The sequence below is a fragment of the Vigna umbellata genome, chromosome 7 (assembly GCF_029865625.1).
Source record: "Vigna umbellata cultivar VRB3 chromosome 7, Vumbellata_1.0, whole genome shotgun sequence".
Classification (NCBI taxonomy): domain Eukaryota; kingdom Viridiplantae; phylum Streptophyta; class Magnoliopsida; order Fabales; family Fabaceae; genus Vigna; species Vigna umbellata.
In genome coordinates this window covers 5,534,421-5,545,813 of record NC_142171.1, presented here as the reverse complement: position 1 = coordinate 5,545,813, position 11,393 = coordinate 5,534,421, and the positions used below count along the sequence as shown (strand labels likewise).

At 35.4% G+C, this 11,393-nt stretch overlaps 3 protein-coding genes across 3 annotated transcripts; all 3 read right to left on the bottom strand.

Moving 5' to 3' along the window:
* Nucleotides 1-4,216: 4,216 nt before the first annotated feature.
* Nucleotides 4,217-5,840, bottom strand: LOC148194989 (notchless protein homolog). Its single transcript, XM_088095049.1, has 6 exons — nucleotides 5,676-5,840; nucleotides 5,504-5,585; nucleotides 5,222-5,311; nucleotides 4,924-5,049; nucleotides 4,368-4,495; nucleotides 4,217-4,291 (listed from the first exon to the last, which is right to left on the bottom strand). Exons 1-6 carry the CDS (start codon nucleotides 5,838-5,840, stop codon nucleotides 4,217-4,219), a joined length of 666 nt encoding a protein of 221 aa, XP_087951175.1.
* Nucleotides 5,841-7,733: 1,893 nt separating this feature from the next.
* Nucleotides 7,734-9,350, bottom strand: LOC148194988 (ribosome biogenesis protein BRX1 homolog 2-like). Its single transcript, XM_088094886.1, has 3 exons — nucleotides 9,231-9,350; nucleotides 8,662-8,763; nucleotides 7,734-7,833 (listed from the first exon to the last, which is right to left on the bottom strand). The coding sequence occupies exons 1-3, from the start codon at nucleotides 9,345-9,347 to the stop codon at nucleotides 7,759-7,761; spliced, it is 294 nt and encodes a 97-aa protein (XP_087951012.1). The 5' UTR covers nucleotides 9,348-9,350; the 3' UTR covers nucleotides 7,734-7,758.
* A 91-nt stretch (nucleotides 9,351-9,441) lies between these two features.
* On the bottom strand, nucleotides 9,442-10,452 carry LOC148194987 (ribosome biogenesis protein BRX1 homolog 1-like). The gene is made up of 4 exons (XM_088095048.1): nucleotides 10,229-10,452; nucleotides 9,901-10,042; nucleotides 9,556-9,634; nucleotides 9,442-9,467 (listed from the first exon to the last, which is right to left on the bottom strand). Exons 1-4 carry the CDS (start codon nucleotides 10,435-10,437, stop codon nucleotides 9,442-9,444), a joined length of 456 nt encoding a protein of 151 aa, XP_087951174.1. The 5' UTR covers nucleotides 10,438-10,452.
* Between the last annotated feature and the right edge of the window lie 941 nt (nucleotides 10,453-11,393).

Here is an 11,393-nt window from a genome sequence, read left to right as displayed (position 1 = left end):
AGCACACAGCAAAACACAGTGCACTCATAACCCTACAGTGTCCTTAAGAGAACAAAACTGTTCTGATACCACTAATGTAACATCCCAAATAATGATAATTACCATTAACCAGACTGATCACATTTACATAGATAAACAGTGCAGTCTTAAGAATATTACAGTAGCTCAGAATTTAAAACTTAACATACAGCACTACAGTAAAATCTGCAGTGTTCAGAATTCAAAAAAAAATAAACAGAAACCAGTTCTGATTATCCATTCTGTAGAATTTAAATACAGAATATCAAAATACAGTCCAGCACTTGACAGAATTCCAAATTTTCAGATAAATACAAAACAGATCTGCAGAACTATATATATACAACTGCCAAAAATACTGCACAACACACTAGACTAAAACTGCTACGGAATCGCGCCTCTACTGTTCAGCTTTTACTTCAACTTCAACCAGGTTTGCATCTTCCAAATTTTCTTCTTCCAGTAATACTTCAAGAGATGCATCACCCTCTGCTCACATCCACAACGGATGATCATTGCATTTTGACAAGACGGATTATACATGGACAGTAAACAGCAACCAGGAAAATTGCAAGGGTAAGCTTATATTGTTTAATTAATACAACATACATACAGTTCACAATTTAATTCACAGATACATCAAACAACTTAATCATAAATTTAACATATAAATCTATATAAAACAGACTGTACTGAACTGTATGAACCATGTAGTTACAGGCGTCCTTGCACCCAAGTGGTGTGGTAGCCGGGATATACCTAATCAGCTTCCACATGCGGTTAATCCTTCGCCCCTGCTAAGTGAGGGATACGAATGACCTCCACTTGAGGTTAATCATTCGCCCCTGCTAAGTGAGGGATACGAATGACCTCCTGCCATTCCCACGCATGACTACCCCCTTCTACGTGAAGATGAGCATCACGGAATATCAGGATGGACCAAGCCATCATAACTTGTCCATGTTCATACTTTACAAATTTAGCATTTAATACAACTGAGAAGCTCCTCCATGGAACGCTCATTCAAGTTCAAAATCATATAATCATATCATGTCGTGTTCAACCATCATATCCTTTCATAATTATATATCTCCATTCTGTATTTCACTCTCTTAATATTAACGTCATGCATTCTTTAATCAAATAAATGAACTTATCACAGAACCTTTGATTTCACGTTTCTGGACAAAAGAAACGAGTCATTTATTCACTTAATATGCTTCAACTCTTGATAATTTGAAAATACTGATCTTTAGAAAGAGAATGAATAATACATTGAAAGATTTTAAGTGTAAAGAATCTAGATAGAACCCAAGGAATAAAACCAGTGATAAGTGTTTAGATACACCAGCAATATAATTGATTTCAGAAGAACAGCACTGGCAGTCCAAGTACGAACGTAATTTAACAATTTGGACGAACGCCAGTTATGTTCGCTCAAAATTCAATAATAGGGACGAGCGTTCAGTTTAGAAACCGAACCCCGCTTTGGAACGAACGCTAAGTCAATGACCGAGCACAATCAGAACGAACGTTGGTATAAACCGAACGTTGGGTAGGACGAACGTTTAGGTATATGACCGAACACCAGTTATGAACGAACGTTCAATATAGAAACGAACGCTCTGTAGACGAACGTTCAACAGAAGGTCGAACTTCATTTAGGACGAACGTTATTAAGGACGGACGCTCTACTTAAGGCCGAACGTCACTCATTTATAAAGTTTTAAATATTTAAATATTACTGAGCTAGACGAACGCTCAGATCATCAACTAGGGACGCTCATTCTCGGGCAGAATTCTTTCCAAATGAAAGAATTCTAGTCTAAGTAAGCTTAACTGAAAACCGAACGGTTTAAGACCGTACAGGGACGAACGTCCTTTATCAGTACAGAGACCAGATTTCTCAACTCTTAACAGAATTTTCCAGATTTCGATTTTTATGAACTTGACAACTTTCCTTTCAGATTTAATACATCAAATCATACAGATTTCAACATTTGGATCATTCCAAATATACAATCACCATACTCCATTTATACAGAATCAAATCAATATACATTTAAATCAAAAATCAGCAACAACATATATAATACAATTAAGCAGTGTTCATTCATGACAGATTCAATCGATCTAATCATTCCAACTCTATAACATTCACACATCTTTCATGCGTATCCAAAACAACATGCAAATGAACCAGAATTTATATCTCATATCAGTAAACGTTCATAAGGCTCAAATATCAGATTTCATATACATGCAACTCAGATTATAAAATCAAGCAGTATGAATTAAACATATAAGCTTCCCTTACCCGGATTGAAGTTCCAACTTGTCCTAGATGAAAATGGCTTTATCCAACTATGCTTCTATTATATTCTTGATTCTTCCAAAACAAATCTAATCAAAAATTGCAGAACTCTGAGACTACATACTTGCATGCACTAAAACTCTATTCTTCCAGAAACCTAAGAACGAAATACAGTAAGAAGGCTTACCAGATTGGATTCAGTTTCTGTTTGGTCCAAAATGGAGATCACAGCAGTACTAACATTCCTATGGTGCTGCAATTGTGATCAGAGAGGAAACGTGAGTTTTCTGATAGAGAGAAGTTAAGGATTCTTAGAGAGAAATTTGGAGAAAATGAAGAGTTTGGTTTTCTGAGGAAGAAGATGAATGAGTGTGCAGGTGAAAGGGTTCTCAGAAAACTTTGGTTTTGTTAAAGTAACGTTTGCTTGAACAAACATGTCCAAGACTGACACCTGCATACTAAATTCTGATTTGTAAGTTTCTAACGTGACAAGTGGCAGGTGTGCATGTAAGGAGTGGTGCGTTTTTAATGTTGCAGAGAATGATGGTGGTTCAGTTTTCTGTGCATTGCAGAGGTGAAAATCAGAGTTGAAAGTGGGTTTTTAATTACCCGCAACAGTGACGTGGTGTGTGTGTTAGTGGTGTGATGTCAGGATTAAATTTGCTAATTATCCAGGGTCTCACAACATTAAAAAAGATATTCAAAAATAATAAATCAAAATATTAAAATATCTAATAAAATAATAACAGAAACATAAAATTAAAACAAAGCTTAAACGGATGACATCCTTCAACGGATGTCAACATCCGTTTAAGGCGAAACGGATGTCGACATCCGTTTTGCCTTAAACGGATGTTGACATCCGTTGAAGGATGTCATCCGTTTAGGCTTCGTTTTCATTTTACGTTTTAGGGTTAAAGGATTATTGGAAAGATTATTGGAAGGATTATTGGAAGGGTTTAGGGTTTAGGGTTTAGGATTATTGGAAGGATTATGACTACGTACCTGGAGAGGAACCACGACAAGCACATTACACCACAAACGCACTGCACCACGTACTGCACCGAAAGCAAGAGTTAGATTGCTTGATAGTTCTTTTCACGATCACTGAGCTTTGCAGAAAAATATTTTACTCATACAAGGAACTACGTAGGTTATCAGTGAAATATGTTATAAATGAGTAAAATTAAAAAACAATAATTTTAAAAATAAAATTTTACTGAGGGATAAAATAATAAAAGGGAGGTGGAGGGAGAAGGCTGTGGTGGTGGAGGGAGCAACACCCGCAGCTTAATGTTAAAACAGTGACCCAAAACAGCGGCCCAAATTTAATCCAGCAGCTCATTTCAATTCAACACCTCTCAATCAACTTCTATTATGGCCCAAATGTTGTCCCAATCTGTAAAAAATCAAACATTTAAGAAAAAAAAGAAAAATTATGCAATTAAAACAAAACATTTTTATTGAAAGAATTTCAGAAAAATACAAATTTCCTAATTATTAACAAAAGCTAAAAATTACACCTAAAAACCTCTTTTTAACTAAAATTTTATAAAACTAAAGAATTAAGAGAAAAACATAAAACTAATCTAATTCTAAGAAATTAAAAACTAAAGAAATCTAAGAAATGATTTTTAATAGAGAAAAATATGTAAATCTAGAGTGTTATCAGTAACTAATAAAAAATAAATGACAATTCATATGAAACATCTCCAGAATAAGGCAGGATGTTCTTTTATTTACTTTTGGAATTAGGGCAAGGAAAGAAGGGGGAAGCTGTGTAACTAGAGTTGTGTAATTCTTATAGCTAAATCAATGTTGCCCTGCAGCCATTGCTCCATTGCTCACTACTGTTTTCAATATGTACTTCACTACGATAATGTACTATTCAATGTTCAAAGCATCAAGTTTCTCTGTTTGAATCTTCAAATAGTGGAAGTTTGCAATGCTATCAATAAACTTAAATGAAAAAAATTTAAGAAAAGAGTAAACAAACTTTATAATGGATGTTTGTATTGGTGATCAAAGATCTTACAGTTAGTGGATTGCCTAATGACTTTCCAGTTTGAGGGTCCCAACAAATAAGTTCAACAGCCTTGCTCCCACTTACAAGATATTTTCCATCCAGTGACCATGCAATACAAAGTACCCAGTTCTTGTGTCCTGCATAAAATGTTAACAGCTATAATGCTATATATGACTCGTTAAAATTGTCGAAGCATTATGAAACTATAGAAATTGATATTAATTTAATAAGGAAGGATAAAGAATAGCTCTTTACAGCAGAGTAGACCATTGTAATTCTCTCAATACTATAATTCTCAGCCTTCACAGTCCCTATCCTTCCCTCTTATTATTTTCTCATTCCTTTGCAATAACCCCCACCCTCCCACTATTCTTTGCCAGCTTAGAATTCCATCATGATCCAGATTTAATAGCATGAACATTCCCCTTAGCAGTAACACACTGCTTCTCATCGAGAACCTTCAACTAATTCTAACTCCTTTTACAATTTAGTTAAATTGATCATTTATATTCCTGTACTTAATTAGCAAATACCAAGAACAACTTAACATTTTTAAATGTCAAACCTTTGCAAGTGTACAATGGTGTCTGAGTGGTCAAGTCCCAAAATCGAACACTGGTATCACCAGAACCACTTGCCAGTTGTCGTCCATCGGGACTGAAGGCAACACTAAGTACAACTTCAGCATGACCTAAAAATATAAACAACCGCAAAAATATGAATTCCAGAACATTCAAAGAATAACACAAACTTGTGCTACAATCATCAACATCCAAACCACACTGATGTCTCTCACAGTTTAGCAAGCACAATACAACATTGTGCCACTACGAATGGGAAAATACACAATATGTCTCACATACTAGAAATAGTTGCAGAACAGCGATTCACAGGACGAATCCAAAAAATAGCTTGAGGTTGACAAACTATAGGCAAAGCCTTCTCCACCGAGACTGGAATAGTGTTAAAGTAACATTGCAAAGGAAAAGAAAAACATCATTACAAGTGCGTAATTCTTTGTATCAATTCTTTAGAAAGATGAGGATTTTTTTTTCTCAAAATGTGTTAAAAGCAGGTAAATAAGTGAATTTACAACGAATTAAGAAAGAAAAAGAAATAATTTATTGTAAACAAACATGACTAACCTTTGTTTTTCTGCAAGTATGTTTCAAGTGGCACAATGAGCTCCTCATCTGATATATAGAAAGCATACGACAACTTCTCTTCCTAAAATGAAAGCATAGATAATCGCTCAATGTTATAAATAATAAACAAAATGTAAAATAGAATTTGAGAAGAATAAAGGGACTTGCTTACATTGTTTTGAAGCTTATTAACAATCTGATTAAGGTGTTGAGGGCCAGCAATCTGAGGTAGGTACATGGGAGAGCCCAAGGGAGTTCCATCTGGGTCTGTCAAAAGACACATCACGGTGTTGATTATCTCCCTCTTCTCCACCATAGTCTGTGTCTCTACCTCCATTTTTCAATCAGGGATTTTCCTTCTCTTATGCTGAGATTCTCTTATGGATGATGCTTCTTACTCTTCCACTTGGGGATCTATTTGGTTCTATCTTCGTTGTCGTGGTGAAACTAAAAAAAGTAGTGAAATAAAGTCACACCGGCACAAACCCTAAATTACGCAGGACCCAGGATCCATCATACAGAGACCTCAGACTTCCCATATTTATGTTTCTTTTTCTTTGTTAAATATCATCATTTTAAATTTTAAATTTTAAACTTTAAATTTTAAATTTTAAATGATGATATTCTCAACCCAACTCATTGGATTTATTTACGAAAACGACGGCAGATTTGGGATTGAGAGTGGTGTGGTTTAGTTGGGGGAGGAACCTGGGGGACCTTCATGGGGTGAGGAATTGACTGTGTACATAAGAGTTTTTCTCTGGCATTTTAACGAACACTTGAAGGTGTCACTTCTACAGTGAACAAAAATTAGACTCTCCCTATTAGAATTCAAACTCGAATTGAGAGCCTCGTGAACGCATTAACCAACACCCTTTCGGGCTTTTCTTCATGCACAAAAAAAAATTCTTACGCAGCCGTCGTGAACGATGCTCTACCACAAATCCTTCTCTCCGGTGCTACAGATGCGTCGGAACGTTCTCAAACAAGACATGCAGACGAATGGGGATAAAAATGCATGGTGATGGGTGTTTCTTCGTGCATCTTATCAAATTTGTACGGTGTTACTCCCTCTACCACCATACCGTGCTTCCTCCACCTCTCCAAATTCATTTAATTCCAATTTTATCCTTCTTTTTTAGTTAAAACCTTTTTTTTTTACTGTTTAGGATTTTTTCATTAATTTGAAAACTCTATTTCGCGTCAATTTTGCTCTTCAGCTGCACCCCACCCATCTCTCACATATATCTCTCTTCCCCTTTTCCTTCTCACTTTCTCTCATTTCTTCGTCCTTTCCTTTTCTTTTCCTTCATTTGTCTCTTTGCCATTTTCCTTTTGGGTTTCATTGCTTCCATTGTTATTGCTTCCATTGTTGTTGATTTTTAGTATGAAGGAGCGTGGAGAAGCATCGAGAAACGTGATCCAGATTTTCTTCGGTTTATTTTCCTCTCCATTCAGGTTGATTTTCTTCACTAGTTTTCTTCAACATTATTGTTTAGCCTTGTTTGATAGTTTAATTTATGGTGTATTATTATTTTTTGGCTTTGGATCTATGTTGTTTTGCCGTTGCTTGTGCACTATCTTTCTGGTAGTTGTATTGTTGAACAGAACTCGCGAAGACCAAACAGATATAGGCCAAAACGGATGTGGGATATCCGTTTGGCCTTAAACGGATGTCCGACGTGCGTTTGTTGCGAAAGGTAATTAGCAGTGCAGACGCAACTCTGGAACAATAGGTTGCACCAAACATGTTATTTATTGCAAAGCGCAAGATTGCTATCAAGGACGTGTTTTACTTCTCAGCTAAACTCCCTAAAGGGGTTCCATTCTTAATTAAACTTACTAGTGATTGGAAACCCTGGCATCAAATGTGCAATCAAGTCTCCAACCCCTGAAATGTCAGCACTTTTCTTCGAAGCCATTGAGACTCTTCTCATGGGTTAATGGGTTTTAAATTTTGCCTTTTCTTTTAGTTTTGTTTATATATTGTATTTTTCTAGCATATTTGATATACAGGTGTGATATATCTTATCTGGAAAGAAAAATTCAAGGCATACATGAAAAATATATTGATTGGTACCTGATTTGGAGATACATAAAATGGATTCTCATATAATGTCGGGCCTCCAAAACTGCCACCAAATATTTTAATTGGGTTCAAGCAGAACCGTGGACCGACCCAAACAAATAGTTTGCTCATAGGTTAAATGAATGTTAGAAATTGAAAGATCAAAAGATACATGAAGAACTAGTTTTCAGACCTCAATCAATGTCATTTTATCAAGGCCTCCCCTTGGTAATTTGTCTGATTCATTATGATGAGTAGAAATCTGCAAGGGAATAAAGATGTAACATTCCTCAATAGGCATTAGCAACAGGTAGAAAATACTACAATATTGTCTCATGGAAAAATCAATATTATATAGTTGGAGAAAATGAGACCATATAATGTTCGAATTAAATAGGAGTATTGCGAACAACTAATAGTAACAATTGTCCTCTAATGACCATGTCATGAGTATAACACAAATGACTCAATCTAACTGTATATTGTCCAACAAAAACGGAGTATAACATCTATCGCAGGCATGCACAGGTCAAACCAAAATCCCCACTTGATTCGATCTTCACTGATCTGGTAAGACTGACCATAATTAAATGAATAAAGATGATCAATAAAATAAAACATTACATGCATCATAGTTTAACCTTTGAGCTTACAAAACAATACCATAACGGAACATATTAATGTATTTACAAATAAAATGTTTTACATCGGTAGTAGATAAAATTTAAACTCATTATAATGGTCAAATATCCTCCATCTTCAAAATTCCTGTGGTTAACCATTCTTTATATATTATCTAAGTCTTGTCAAAAACTAAAACTTCAAATTGAAATGTATAGATAAGTTGATAATTGAGTAATGTTTATAAGAAAGTAAAGGAGTAAAGGTTAAAAATGCTCGACCCAAACTTCACTTCAATCATTAACATGTGGCTAAAAAGAGCAATAAACATGTTTATAATAACAATGCATACACTTAATTTGTATAGAAATAGGCAGAAAAGATGCTCCTAACAATAATCTCCAGGATTTTTTAACCTTTGTCTTAATGCAAAAATAGTCTATGGTAATTCCGGAATACAGACACAAACCTGGTAATTCCGGAACCATATATGGTCATCAGCTATTGAGAAAACAAAAACATGATCATGGAAGGGCTTAGCCTTTCTATGGTCCTTTGGTACTTCAAATATCTAAACAAAAGGAAAGAAATAGTATATTAGAAATTATCAAATACAGTAAACAAACAACAGTATCAGAAATAGAGAGAACTGCACACAGAAAATATACATTAAACAGATATATGACATAAACTATGTAAAATAGATGGGCATAACAATAACATCAATTGAATTTTCATTGATCAGACATAATAAATTGAGAAAAAAATCGTAGGAAGATATATGACGACAAAAATGTAAGATTCCAATTAAATTGGTAGAAAGCACATGAAGCAGTTCTTAATTTGGCCGGAAATTCATGGTGTACAACATCACGAATCATAAAAATAAGATGAAATCATCAAGCTAACCTTTACCTTATATATGAAAGTGCACATATGAGAGTTATCAACATAAGTTTACAGAAATCCATCTTTCCTCGGATGGAACTAGATGGACAAAAACGAAAAAACTTGCAACGAAAGAAACCAACAACACACCTGTAACAACATCTCCTTTAACAGTTTCCAATGTGCATCTTTTTCAAAATTTGCAGAAAACGTCAAAAGTGGACGAGAACCTTTTAGGTGATTTCCCATTAGCTTCAACTCCTCCATTGTATGAACTGAAAAAACAGGAGGAAAAAGGAAAATCACTAAAAGTGTATATAAAAAATGGTCGAGATAGAGAGAGAAACACAAAAGACATAGTTCACTGGGAAGAATGACCAGTGATGCCTAGAGTATACAGACATCAGAACTCTAAATAATTAGAGCAAGCAAACTAGTGTTATATTAACATTACAATGATTGAATCGGAATATACTTGCACTGACTAAAAACTTTACAGATGGGCCACTGGGGCATTTGGCCATCCAGAGATAAAGATCTTTTGCTTTCCTGCACTGAAATTAATACATAAAAAATGAGAGAAGACACTAATAGAATATAACAAGTTGACCAGACTCAAACTCACGACTACAACATCTCATTGAAATAGCATCAACAGTTGTGACCAACAAAGAATTCCCCTACCCATTAGCATGCTTCAGGTTTTCCAAATAGCGCAAAAAAAAATTGCAAATACTAGTCTAGAGAACAGCACAACATATCAATCCTAAATTGAAGTAACACGGCACTGAAAAAACCTTGTGGCATATAAATAAAATACCTCAAAAAATAAACACGAAGAACAACTTTTGAGCTCAACAAGCTCATTAAGGGTGGCGCCTTTAGTTTCTTTTGATTCAACCTTGTTATCCTTCTTGCAATGCGGCAAAAGTGACACCAAGTTCAACATCAAATGTCGGTACCTACAAATTAATGGAAAACAATCACTCCACCCATGAATACCATAACAATATACAAAACCTAACTCACTATCCAAGGTTTCTCTGTCCTTAAACTTTGCAAATCAAGACACAAAATTAGCGTAATCCAAACTCGAAAAAGCAACAAAAACTGTAACTAAAAGTTATGGGGTGTGTATTAGGTTGTACCTGTAACTGATACGCCTAGAGCAAGTGACCAAAACCTTCTCTTTGTTCCTAAATATTGGTGAAGCAACATTATTGTCTTCTACTTCATCAGTGACTTGACTCGTATCCTTCCAACCCAAAAGGGTCCTCCCGGTCTCTCTAGCAGCATCTTCCTGTTTAGGATGTGCAACAACTCTACCACTCTCACTGCGCTTTCTCTTCTTCACCATTTTCTTCTTCAAAATCTGCAAAAACCAAGAACGACAATCACAAAAACAAAACAAAACAAAAAATTGCAAACGACCCTTTAGCAAGGTGCCCGCCAGAGAATAAACGCACCTGGGGTGGGAAGAGATGATAGAAAAACTGGAATGGGATTTCGCCGGTGGTGGCGACAAATGAATAAACGAATGAGTTGCAGCAATGGGGGCAAAAGGTTTTTCTACTTAGCAAAGGGACTACGCTTAAATTGGGCCTTTATTCCCGATGGGCCTTACGGAAAGCCCAAATATACGACTTTTAGGTGTTCTGCATCCACCATACACCATGTTTCCTCCGCTTGCCCTTAGGTTAAAACTTTTTTTACTTTTATCATTTAGGATTTTTTTAATTAATTTGAAAACCCTATTTTCCCTCATTATTTTCTCCGCGCGCCCCCACCCATCTCTCATACGGATTCCTCTCTTCTCCCTTTTCGTTTCACTTCATCTCGTTTCTTCTTCCTTTCCTTTCTTTTTCCTTTTCTCACTCATTTGTTTGGTTTGTTTTTTTCTTCATCCAGGTTGGTTTTCTTCACTGGTTTTCTTCAGCATTCTTTTGTAGCCTTGTTTGGTAGTTTAATTTATGGTGTATTATTACTTTTTGGCTTTGGATGTGTGCTATTTTGTCGTTCTTGTCCACTGTCTTTCTGCTGATTGTATTGTTGGTTGCTTGAACAGAGCCAAAACGGTAGATCAATTCTGAAATTTCTTTTTCGAAAGACATTTAAAATGTTAAGTTAGACATTTAAAAATGTTAAGTTGTTCTTGGTATTTGCTAATTAAGTACAGGAATATAAATGATCAATTTAACTAAATGGTAAAAGGAGTTAGAATTAGTTGAAGGTTCTCGATGAGAAGCAGTGTGTTACTACTAAGGGGAATGTTCATGCTATTAAATCTAGATCATGATGGAATTCTAAGCTGGC